Raw genomic sequence first — 13,552 nt, 5'->3', positions numbered from 1 at the left:
ACATGATTCAGTGCTTACTGTCTCTTACCTTGGATTGCAAAATGCTCTTGTATGGTGGGTACACTTTCTAGGTTCTGTTAGAAGAGTATCAACAATGGGATTTTTACCATGACTCTCTCCAGATACTATCTATAGTTTTGGAAACCCTCTATTTGCTTTAGAAAGGACCAAAATATATTTTCTTATAGATAACCTCCTATCCAGATAATATTGGAAAATTGATTTATGTTGTAATGGCTAGTTTCTGATTTGTTTCACCTAGTATAGCTGCAGAGGGGTACATTCCCAAAGGTAGGCTGAAAAGGACACCATGAGAAAGACAGTCTGAGTATGTTAAATGTTTACCCTAAACAGCAAATTAATCTTATAAACAAATTTGGTAACTATGATAACTGATATTAGGAAATTTTCTGAGGAAATTCTCTGGTTCATTAAATACACTTAGATCTTGACAAATTAGGATTATTCAAAACACAAATTAACACTCCCTATGAAACACTAAACCTCAAGTGTGATTATCAAATAGATGATGCAAATAATATGTTAAATCTTAAGTCTCTGCCCTAGAGTATAGCCTTAATATTTTATAGCATTTTCTGATTCTAATAGAATCATTGCCATGTAGGCATTCAGCATTTGGTAAATCTTTACCACTTATATTACCACTTATAAGATACCAAACCTCGATTTTTGTTGTTTCTGAAAGCTAATGTATTCCCTAATTTTGAGGTCATCCCAGGTCATATCATTGCTATGGTTATGATTTATCATTAAGAAATAGGAAGCACGCGTTTTTCATGTACCCTTGGTTTAATACTTCATGTTTAGCCACTGATCATGATAAGTAGGTTCTCTTAGCAGTTTTAAACATTTAAGTACACATTCCCTAGTCTGAAACTCAAACTGCTTTGCTATCTGCTTTCTCATTTTACCTTCATGTGGCTAATGGGAATAAGGGATTATTTCATTGTACAGGAAGGGCATCATACCTGGCCAGATCGTTGGCAAAGCAAAGTATTAAGTAATCCTTAGCATGGGCCATCATAACCCTTAAGAAAATTAATTTTCTACGTGTAACTTTTCAACATTTGTCACATGCAGATATAATTTAGAAGCAAAATAATGAACAGAACAAAAACTTGCCACACACAGACATGGGAAACAATGTCATAAATCCTGACCTGGTTTTGGTACAAGTAAAGGTTCCCTGAAAAATTAAAGTTTTCCCGCCTGCTTCTCCTTGCCTCTCTGGCAAATCTCACCACCAGTTAACAGCGTAATATGTGAGATGATTCTTTGCTTTCAGAAAGACACTCAAACTTTAAATTGACCCCAATTAAGTCAGGGCCAGGGATGAGTTGGAGTGTGGGTAATGATGAGTAAGGCGGGGAGGATTTATTGCTTTTACATACATGTCCTTGTTACCCAGACTCTGGAGTTCTGCTAATTCAGCAAGAGCCTGAGTTTAAAAAGTGCATTAGGATTTATGGTATGAGGTCCCAAAGATTAACCAACCGTAGAACCTACCAGGGTTTTTAAATGTAATAGGAGGAATCTGGATAAGGAGAAACAATTTTGGGACCTTCCCCTCAACCCAACTATTTGAGACAAAGAGTGAGAGAAAGTATTAACAAAATATAACTGTAGTGGGGTCTATTGGATGCTTTGCAAATACTTCTCAAATGGATTGATTGTAAATGACCTGAGCTTGCTTACAAAGAAAGAGAGAGGGGGTGCAATCTTCCAGGTAATGAAAAGAATGATTTAAGTACCACTTTGTACTTGATATGCCATCTTGAACTTAAATCTAGTTGTATGTTTCTGAAACATTTCTCATGTGATAATATTTTAGAACCATAATTTGATTGACTTATCAACTTTATATAAGGAATAGAGAGTGGTTAATTACCTATTTATTTATTTATTTATTTATTTATTACCCCATTTTTTAAATGTAAAGCTGATGCATAATTGCATTTGGGATTTTAATTGTGGAAGAACTAAGACTTCAAATTTTGTCTAGGATTCCATCACCTATTGTGACTTGCCACAGCTAGCTGTCCGTTAGATTGGATGTTTAAAGTTGTTCCCAATAGGTTCCCCATTCATTTAATTTATTGGTTTTATCAACAGCTAACACAGAATAGGAATGTAGCATAAATGTAATTTTCCAGTACCAGATAGGGTATTTGTACCAGTTAGGGTATTTGTACCAGTTAGGGTATTTGTACCAGTTAAGGTATTTGTTCCTCAGAAAGATTAGAGCCAGACAACAATTCCAATTGTTTTCTAGAGAAAGCAATGACTGTATCAGCAATTATATATTTTTTTCACAAAATAGGAGAAGCTCTCAAAATAGAATTTTTCTTCCTCCTATCAGATTCCTTTTCTGTAAAATGTATTGATTCTTGCTGCCCCAGCACTGTGAATGTTCCAGTATTGTCCCTGTACATTTTTATTTCCACTAACTGAATTCTAAACCCGCTGTGTTTGCTCTGAAACCTATTTATGCTGGCTGTAACTTGTCAGTGGAATTATATAATTTAATCATATTTTACATAAAAAAATAAAATATGTGTAAAAAAAAGGAAAGCAGGTTTCCCTCATCTCCATGACAATAAAGCTAAATGCTTTGGAAAATCTTTATAAAAGATGAGTTATTTTAAAAATTGCAACTACAGATTGCTTCTACTTTAAGTGTAGGTGCTTTAACACTTATAAAAGTAGAAATGTTACATAGTCCATTAACTCTGATTATAATCCAAAAAATTAAAAATATTTAAAAATGACCAGAAAATCAGAAATATATGGAAATTAAGAACCACACTCTATGATAACCTTTGAATCAAAGAAGAAATAATGTAAAAAAGCAATAAAAGGAGAACATGTCATATTAAAACCCATGAAACCACAGAAAAGATTGCATTGAGAGGAAAATTCTCAATGCCTTCATTATTATAGAAGAAAGATTCAAATAATAAATGACCTTAATACAATGTTAAAAATAATAGGACAATCCAAAGGAATAAAATAAAAGGGGGAATTAATGAAGGCAAACTCTGGAAATAAAAAAAGGGGGAATTAATGAAGGCAAACTCTGCTACTTCCTGGAACAGTAGCAAGTATAAATTCATGCAAAGGCTAGTTCCTTGAACAAAATCCAGTGGAATTTATAAATTTTTCAAAAGCCTGTTAAAGGGAAGGAGAACAAAAATATACAAGTTTAGGAATGAGAAAGCAGGTGTACCTTTTGATACAGAAAAGATTAAGTGAATTAGAAGAGAATTCTACATGCAATTTTACAACAACTTTGACAGCCTACATGAAATGGATGAATTCTTCACAAAACATACATTACCAAATTGACCAAGGAAGAAACAGAATAGATAATTACCATGGTAGAGTCGGAATGGTGACCTACTATGAAAACCTCCAGGACCACATGGTTTTACAGATGATTTCTTTAACAGTTAAAGAGCATATGAGTATGCACTGATATCATTATAAAATAGATGCAAAACTTGAAAAAATTTACTAATCAACAAAATCAACAAAGAACCAAAAACTGTATGACCAATTAGGATTGATTTCAGGAATGCAAAGATATTTTAAAAGTATGAGTCTTAATGGTGAAGTTATTTGTATTGAAATTAGCTGCTACTATTCAAAATTTTTTTGGAGGATCTAATGAACTAAAAATCATAATACACAGTATTTAAAAAGAGAATGAATCTATTTATTTTTGATGCTGATATGACTGTGTATCTAGAACATCCAAGAGGAAATCCTCAAGGAAATCCCTCCAATACCCCAAACTAAACAAAATTATATTAAACTAAGAAAAAGTCCTATCAAAACAAGGCATGGAATTTGTTAAGGTGGCTGTAACAAAGACAGTTTTACTCCCTATTACCTATAAGTAGGTAAAAATGGAAATATGCCATATATTTCATTTGTTTGACTATACTGTATAAAATTTAAAAGTAAATTTAACAACGAAGATAAGAATTTCTCAGAGGAAAATTATAACATTTCATCGAAGGAGATTTTATTTTTAAAGATCTAAACCAGAGTTCTCAATCCTGGCTACTTATTAGAACAAACATACAAAAATACTGATGCTTGGATTTCACTATAAGCAATTCTGATTTAATTGTTGTAAAGTGGATCTGAAAGCACTGAAGTTTGGTTAATGCATTTTTAGATGATTTTATTGTGCAGCAAGGATAAGAACTTAATATATGAATTCCAAAGTTATGCAAAAATTAACGTAAAATTCATAGGAAAGGGTTAGCAGCAGGCTTACAATCTATTCTCTATATTTCCTGAGGAACATCTGGAAAGAAAAGTGACCAGCTAATGACAAAACATTAGTGATTTGCTCCTGGCAAACACACTAAGAGATGGGGTACTTCCTATCTGTAGAGTATTTCTAGCAGGATGTATGTTATCTAAATTACTATGGTAAACAAATCTTTCATTAAAATATTTATAGGACATGGCTTCCTGGAAAATGTTATGTAGGCTCTGCAACTTTCAGACTATAAAATGTAGAAGTTTAGTGACCAAAAGAGTTTCATTGTGCTTAAGTGTTAAGCCATTACATACACTATTTAAGGACCCGCTATGTTACATCTGAGCCAGAACACATACTAATATGGCAAGGAAGAACCTCCACGTTTTGCTTATGCCTTATGATTACATACATTCTTGAAATTGTTGGTAAAGTTTGATATTGGTTATAATTTCTGACTCTTGTTAGCCAGAGTTGACAATCTGATCATCGGATTATCTCAAAAGCCAACATGGAGTTTGTTGTAATTGAATAAAAATAGTCATATATCTTATCTGGAAGAATAAGTACTCTCAAGTAGCTAGGGAAATCAGAAAAACAAGATTAGTTAGGGTTGACCTACTTTGTCAGATATTAAAGCATGATAGAAAGCCACTAAGTACAAATCATTATTATATTGTCGTAAGAATGAACTAATAGAGATACTTTGACAGCAAAGATAGGTACACCAACTGTATTTGACAATTTAATGTATAAACAAGGTGGTATTTTAAATCAATAGAAAAAGAATGACTTATTTATATTCTAGAAGTATTATTTTCTATTCACATAAAGAAAATAATTCACAAGACTACATTTCAAACAGAATACAGAATTTTCATTCTAATCATGTAACAGAATTTGTAAGAAAATCTGGGAAACTACTTGTATAATCCATAGGTTTAGTAGGACCTTTGAAAATCAGGACAAGACCTCTGAACTATATAAGAAAAGTTGACTAATTGGACTATATCTTAAAAAAAAAAAAAACACTTTTAAATCCAAAAGATTTTTTTTAAATCAAAACCAACACATTGAAAAGAGATTGGAAACAAACTGCAATATAGATGACGAAGCATTAGGATCTGTAATTCACAATTTTTTCTTATAAAATGATAAGAAAAAGATGAAAAACTATACAAAAATGCTATATAGAGATATATAGGTAATTCATAGGGGAAACAACCCGATTAACCATACCTGCTTTGTTATAATGCTCTGACCTCACTGCTTGGTGTCTGCTGTTCAACACTAAGCACCGATCATAGGTAAAGCAGAGAAAATTAGAGTTAGATTCTGGGCTAAAGCCCCTGTCTTAGAAAACACAACTAATGCTCCTCATATTTCCTCATATTCATACATAGTGATTCACAATTAGAACAGGTGAGGGATAGAAATGGAACAATATGATTCTGACAATAATTACACCTATGTGGAGTGAGTCTTTGATTTATCTTCCTACTCTGGTAGGTGTTTCTAGCTACTGATCTCTTTTAGTTAGCATTTTGATCTGAGAAGATTATCAGTGGAGTGGGAAAAGATGAATTAACATAGCTCCAGAGTATTAAAATGTACCATCTGAGGTGCCAGACTCCTGAATAAGAAAGATCCTTATCATTCCTAAGTTGAGTATAGAATTCTACTAGGGGGGTGACCCACTTGATTAATAGGAGCCCAAGACGCAAACAAAAAAGAGACTTCTTTTTTTTTTTTTTTTTTTTTTTTTAGGAATATCTGCTATGAAAGAGGCAATGATTATTTATTTTCCATTCATGCTCATCCTCATGGATAGCAATATGTCTAAACCAAGAAAAACAAAATATATGTAAATTCCCTGAATACTGTGGCCTTTAGGCTATTAAGAGCAATTGGACTAGATGAGCTTACTTTTGTTTATTTTCACCCTTAAAAAGTGATTTAAAAAACTCTGACATATTGGGTGGAATATTTACATATCCATTTCAATATGAATTCCCAGACCCCTGTAATGTCTCAAATAATTCTTCCACTAAGTAATACTGGATTTTTATTTTGAGAGAAATTGCAAATGGTTTGATTTCATTAAGTTTGATAATGCTGAGTTGCTCTAATAGTTGAATTAAAAGGACCTTAAAGTCATGTTTACAAAGAACAGTTTAAAACAGAATTTTGGTGTCTTGATGTTTTTCCATATTTTAATTATTGATTAAACCCGTGTTGAATATTAAGTGATCTTAAATTGAGTTTAAATTTCTCCTGTGTTTCTAAGACTCCAAAGAAAATATTTGAAAACATGTCACATTCTCCAGCATGAGAAATTGCCCTCTAGAGTCCTGTTTGAAAGTACCATTATTTTAAGGAGTTAAAAAAAATAATAATTTGAGGCATCATTTCTGCTATCCTCCTACTGGAAGAGGAACATTATTAATGAATGGAGAAACTGTAGTATGTTCATTGCTCAGTGTGGTGTTTCTGCAATGACTGTTTTTCATGTGTAAAGCCTGAGGCCATGCTGTCATTTCTCTCGGCTCAGAAACCACTAAAGACAAGATTTTACTGTTAAGAACTCCCTTTGCACAGAAGCGGCATGATGCCAGCTGTAAATAAGTCCTTCTTGATAATGGTTGGAGCCCAGGATGAAGTGACCATAATCATTTGTGAAACATGATTGAGCACATACCATTTGTGACCCGAAAATACCAGATGTCTGTCTTAAGCCTGATATTGTTCATGTCAGGGGGTTCCAGATGGTATTTATTGTTCTCTCTGGTATTTTTGAGACTTTAGAGTGGATAGCTTGGTGAAAATAGGAAGGACGTGGGCCTTGTTCTTTCGTAAGCACCTGTTGTTCAGGTACTGGCTATAGTAGGCAAGTATGTGTGCTAGTAGGAAATTTCTTGACAGTTCAAAATTTTACCACCTACATACATAATTTTTGTAGAGCCAGGCAGTTCCTGTTAACTAATCAGCATGCCTCTGAAAATATCTTTTAAAGTACATTGTAGACAAGTATTTTAATTCAACTCTTAAGATAACTAGGTATTTCTTTATAAAAAACTAAAAGATGTCACCAGTCCTAAGGATCACTATCATTTAAATTCAGGTTTTGCCCTATTTTTAAATGTGTGGTTTTATTTGCAAGGCTGTGTAGAGAAGCTGCATGTTTTTCAAAATTTGGCGATATTTTCAATGCTTTTTGCACACTGCTGATTTTAGACCTATGCTTTTTTGTTAAAATACTATTAGCCAAACAAAAAATATCTATGCAAATTACACAGGTTTGCCTATGTAAAAATTGTGTTGTGCTATTGATATCTTTCAATGTAAGTGATCTTATTTTCCGAAGAATTCTTAGAAATAGAATCCTTGCTTACTAGAGGAACAAATATGAGGGCACCATGTTTTTTAATCATTTTATTAAGCTTTATGACTAATGAATCAAAGGTTTTTCATTAACCATATTTATCAATTTGACTGTGTAAAGGATCATTAGGAACAGTTAAGGGGGAATAAAAACAATATGGTGAAGATAAGCTATACATTTTTAATGAAGTTTAATGTCACAAGGATTGTTTTTACATGAGTTGCTGACCGAAAGACCCATCGCTGCCTTTCACTATGGTGTATCAAAATGGTCCATGAGTGGAGGAGATTTGAATGTAAAGGTCTGGCATAGATGAAGTCATTTCAGTAAGTATACAGAACGGGTACAACAAAGTTTTTGTTGGCATAGAGTTAGACTGTGGATGCAGATACAATCAATGCTAGTTAAATAGATAGTAGTTAGTAGTAAGTAGTAGTAGGTGGGTAGTAGCTAGTAGCTAAGGTCAGTAGTTAGTTAGCAAAGGGTACTCTGATGGGTAGCAAAGGAGCTTTGGAAAAGAGCCTTGGAAGGAAAGGAAATCAGATTTTCACTAACATGGCTCTTAGACAACACATCAACTCCAGGGAGTAAGAATTTCTTTAGACAATATGCCATTATTTATTAGTTTTGTTTCCATTTTGATTGGCATTGTTTGTTGGGGCCATTATAAGTGAATTCTTTGTCAGAGAGTTCCACTGTGATTCTAAACATTTTTAGCCTATGATATTGACTCTTAATTGAAATCTTGAAAAATTCTCCCCCTCTTTAATCTTCTCCTATCTTATACCTCCTCCCTTCTGAGGACCTGATGTACTATCTGCTTAACCAAAGAGACTGGACCATATAGTGCTAGTGCCATTGAGTTTTCTTCTTTATTCCTCAAAGCCAGTGCCTCTACCCTTTCTTTTTGCATTCCTGCCTGTCTTTAGGGAAAATGTGTCTATCTACCCTGATGAAACATTATTCCTCTTCCTATGTTTTTAGTCCAACTCCTTTCTATGGCTGTTTCTCAAAATTTTCTCCATTAATACCCCTCTCCAAAAAGAGGTCAGTTGCTCCTTTCCTTCCTAAAATAAATTTTAAAAAGTTGTTTCTGCACCACTTGCCTAATTCTTCCTTGAGCTTCCCCCCCTCCATGAGTCTTTATTTCTGAACCAGTTTTTACCTGAAATGATCCCCTTCTGTTCTCTGCCATCAACAATTCATCATCAAAGAAAACTAGAAGCCCACTATAGAAAGCAAAAGAGTAGGCAGCAGATAGCTTAGAATCTCCATCCTTCAAGTGGAAAAACTTCCATAATTACTGTTCTATACATTTGGCATGTTTGAGTTCTGGTACTTTAAAACATTTGACAATGACAAGTGAATGACATTGCAGAGAGGTTAAGTGACTTGTCCAAGATTCGTGGCAAATTGTAGAGCTAATGTTTTGGTCTTCTGAATTCCTATTTCTGATTTGTTTTATATTATTAGGCATTACAAGGGGGGCATTTTTAGGCTAAGAAATAAAACTCTTCATTAAATGTTCATAAAGTTTTTTTCCCATGTCAATATGATTTTAGATTCTGAATCAGTTTTTGTATAAATGATTTATTTCTCTCAATCCAGAATGATGTATAGAGCATGGCTATTGGTGGTCTTCTTCATTCAAGCCAGGCTCTTATATGTAGTATGAAGAAACTCGCCTCTGCACTGACATGGAAGATGATTTTCAGTTCTTGCCAATGTTGTAGCTAAAATCAATGTTGAATAATGTCAGAGAGTTTCAGACTGGGTCAGAGGACAGCTTTGATTGGGGCAAATTTCTTGAGATACTTTCAGTCTTAATCTGAGAAAGTATCTTCTTTTCCTAACTAGTCAAATTTGGGGGAGAAGATGGGAACGGGTTTCCAGAATTTACCTGTAGATATTTTTGAGATAATTTTCACTATTCCTAAGCCTAACATCTGGTACAAAAGAACACTTTCTTTCCTCTAACTTAATTATCCTAACCCTTTTCCTTTTGTACTCTCTACCATTTTATTTGATTGAAAGGGAGCCCATAAATGTCTCCAAAATTCTTTTGGTTCTGGAACATTCTGGCAATAGCTATTTCACAGAAAGCAAAATATCCAGGAATAAGAAATATGGCTGTATATTTTAGGTCGATTATTTCCTATGTTTGGGGGATCTATCAAGCAATTAAAAGTTTTGGATTATGAAAAATAATTTTGAGTCAATTAATACAGTGTGATTGGAAAATCTGTACCCCATTTTGACATGGCTGAACAGTAAAAAAATTACCTGAAGTTTCATGAGAAATTATACTTAAGTTTATACTTAAATGAAATAATGTGAAATGCTGATGCAAAATACAACAGTTTAGTGTACTTTTATGTATCACAATACATAAATTTAAATTATTACTAATTACTATTTAGTTGATAATAAAGTAATAAGACACAGGGATCATAACAATGTGGTTTTGGAGGTAAAAAATCCACTTTGATTTCTTCTTTTTTAAAAAAAAATCTCTGAATAGTCTAAGAGTACAGTTGCTTTTCTCTAACTTTGTTTTGTACATCGTGCTTAATAAACAAGCATCTTCCATTTGCTGAGTTTTCAGTAATCTTGCACTTTGATTATTTACTCACTTTGTAGTCACAAGATGAGAAATGTAGACACTGTGTACAAACAAGAAGTTCGTGCAAAGTCAAGCTCTCAAAACCACATGCAAGACTCAGTGGCACATGGTTTAGAGCTCACACACTCCAGGATCATGTAATACAGGCATGCAGATGAGAGGAAAGAAAAGCACCTACATCATGAAAATAGAGGATGATGAAAGAGAATGACATTTTCTTTATGACAATTATCTAATGCAAACCGTATACCCATAACCTTTACCAGAGTGGAGGAAGGAGCAGATAAGTGCCTTTTTGTGGGGAGGGGGAAACTGTATATAAATATTACTAGAGGTCAAGTTGTTGTTAAAGTTAAGGACTTCTAATCTGAACTTGGCCTCTTCAGGTTATCTTCCCCAGTTCCTTGCTTTGTATTTCCTCTGCTATATCATGCAATAAAGATCAGAACTAACATTGGAAATCATTTAACAAGCTCTAAACCTGACAGATAACAAGGGTATTCTCCACAATTTACACGAGAATTAAATTGGATATAAATACCTCCTGTTCTTACCGGTGGGTGTTGTGATTCCATGTATTAAGGTGTGAAGCAGACAGGAAAGAGATAAATCTTTCATAAGTACATTGTAAATAGGCAAGTGGTATATAAACCATATTCATAGGTAATAGAGTCAAACAATGAAAGGTAAATAGTTGTCAAAAAATAGGCTTTATCACAAAAATGTCACAAAACTAGTTATATGGAGAGGGGATGTACAATAAATGTTTATTACTGTTATGGAAATAATCTGGCGGTATGGAACAACAAAATTGAGTGACACGTGTTTTGATTAAAAATTCTTGACACTGCTTCAGCCAACCCAGCATTAGAGAATCCCCGATAGTTTCTGAATGCTGATATCTTTGTTCAACAATAATACAGATGGAAATACATAAAGTGATCAATTTGTACGTGCTTTCTTATGAGATTAAGGTGTTGTCTTAGTGATATCAATTTATCAAATTAATTTTCTCAAGTAACTTTGGAATAATTAGAAATAACTCATGGAATTCAGTTAGGCTTTTATATAAAATGTGCTAATTGATTAGCTTTTCAAATTAAAATATTTATAATGGCATGTCCTTACTTCTCAGTCAATAGATCACATGCGGCTTTGATAAACTTATCCTATATGGCTTTCAAAGTGGCAATGTTTGTAATGTCTTCTGTCCTTTGACTTCTAATTTTGAACCTTTGCTTTTTTATTAGGATATTACTGTTCAAATAAAAAATGTCGATCTAAATTGGATAGGCTCACTTGTGCAAAAAGTATATTAGGCTGTTCCTGTCATTAAATGTGAGTAGTTTTATTTTCTGAAGAATAAACTTATAAACTGCGTCTTTGTCCAGTGGAGTAGTTGCTAGATGGGAAGTCATCATATTTTTAATCTTTCTTAATAGGTCTGTGATATGCCATAGAATTTGGATGTGTCACATAATTATCTTTAGGAATCAGTCTCTATAGCTAAACAGATCAAAATAATGTGTGTATTCACCTAACAATAAAAAGAGCTCTTTAGACCATGGGCATGTTATTAACTGTATTGATTTTTAAGCATTGATAGAGGTGGGAAGAATTATGAAAAGTTATCGTTGATGTTGAATTTGCTTAAAAGTTATGAAGAAATCCATATTTCCCCCTTGAAAGGAAAGATGCATTAAATCAGGTACAGTGAAAGGGGACATAGTTAATTATTGTAAATATAGAAAAATTTTTCCTTAGAAGACGCATGAAACTTCCTATCATTAAATGTTTATGGCATGCTTAAGTTCCCTAACCTCACCCACAAATCCTCAAAGTGTCCTGTTTTTGTTTTCTTGTTTTTAAAGGAATGTTAACTTTGGATTTCTGTTTGGGGGTATCATGGTTGTTGTTGCTGTTTACTTGTCAAATCTTAACACACATGGGTCCAACTGTCTTTTGGGGTGCTGGCAGCTAGGACATGTGGTGAAAGCCCAAATCCTATGTTAGCAATGTTCTCTCTAACTGGAAGTGGGAACTCTACCACACACAGTTATATCAGTTTGCATCATGTTATAATGCCTTTGCCACACAATATAACTAGATATAGCACCATGCAATGCCATGAATTGAGAATGAGAGACTATCTCCAGGGGAGAAAATAAACATCCGAGAGGAAAACAAAAGCAAGGGGTTCAAAGCTGGTGAGGCTAGCTTTCCCATTTGGACTGTAGCTATAATGCCTGAGGTACTTCCATTTTGGAAAACAGAAATACATACCATGTTCATGTCAATGCCATTGGTGTACGTCCATGCGTGCTGGAAATATTCTTCAAGCCGTTGCCTCAGGGGGTTGGGGATTTGGTGAAAGCGAATGAACTCTTTTACTCGAAGCATCTGCATGTGGTACCTGGCAGTTCCCGAGTATAGCCTTTGGATAATTGCAGATACATTCCCAAAAATGCTTGCATACATTAGTGCTGGATTGGATAAAAAACAAAGTTATGGGGGAAGACTGCACTTGGGCATTATTATATCTTGTCAGAATCTCAACTATGTAGACTTTTTATTATCTCAATCCAGTTGTAAGGCCCATGGAGAGAAAAATAAGTTAAGCCAATCCTGTTGTAAATTTTATAATTTTGATGACAAATCTGGAGGGGAAAAGTGTCCAAATTCACCATGGATTCTAAATTAAAATATAAACTCAGATTGTTTACAGTATCAGCCTATAATCTGGAGTATTGACCAGAGATAAAAATGCCTTTAGAATAAACCCTTTGCTTTGTAATGTAATAAGGATATATGTCACATGGTTATCACAGATATGTTTTCTGGAATGGGAGTTAAAAAGTTAATTTTTAAATTGGGACATCTATGCCTCTTGGTCTCAAACCTAACCTTTTAATATTAAAAATCTATTATAAATCTTAAGATTATTTTGAATACTTTGGTTTTGCTAAGGAATGATGAATTGTTTTAAGGAACTCATAATTTCCTTAGAGTATTTAGTTGTATACAATTTTTTTTAATCTATTAAAATTCATTTTTACAGTATTTCTACACAAGAAACAGATATCCCTGGCTTAGAATATAAAGATATAATTTTATTTTTGTAGAAAAAAACCAGAATACATCTTTTTCTTTCATCTGTGAGAAGAAAGAAACTGCCAAGACAATCCTAGCTATACATTTCAGTATTTAGGTTGAGTACCCTTGTAAGTGATTTCTGGGCTAAATCTGTATGATT

At 33.5% G+C, this 13,552-nt stretch overlaps 1 protein-coding gene across 2 annotated transcripts in view; it reads right to left on the bottom strand.

Moving 5' to 3' along the window:
- Positions 1-13,552, bottom strand: part of KCNH7 (potassium voltage-gated channel subfamily H member 7) — a 474,114-nt gene that overhangs the window by 41,008 nt on the left and 419,554 nt on the right. For both annotated transcript variants that reach the window (XM_072811055.1, XM_072811056.1), the window contains exon 9: positions 12,583-12,782. In XM_072811055.1, the coding sequence (XP_072667156.1) occupies positions 12,583-12,782 (200 nt within the window). The remainder of the gene's footprint in view (positions 1-12,582; positions 12,783-13,552) is intronic.

This window comes from Canis lupus, chromosome 34 (genome assembly GCF_048164855.1).
Source record: "Canis lupus baileyi chromosome 34, mCanLup2.hap1, whole genome shotgun sequence".
Lineage (NCBI taxonomy): Eukaryota > Metazoa > Chordata > Mammalia > Carnivora > Canidae > Canis > Canis lupus.
This window is presented reverse-complemented; position numbering and strand designations above follow the sequence as displayed.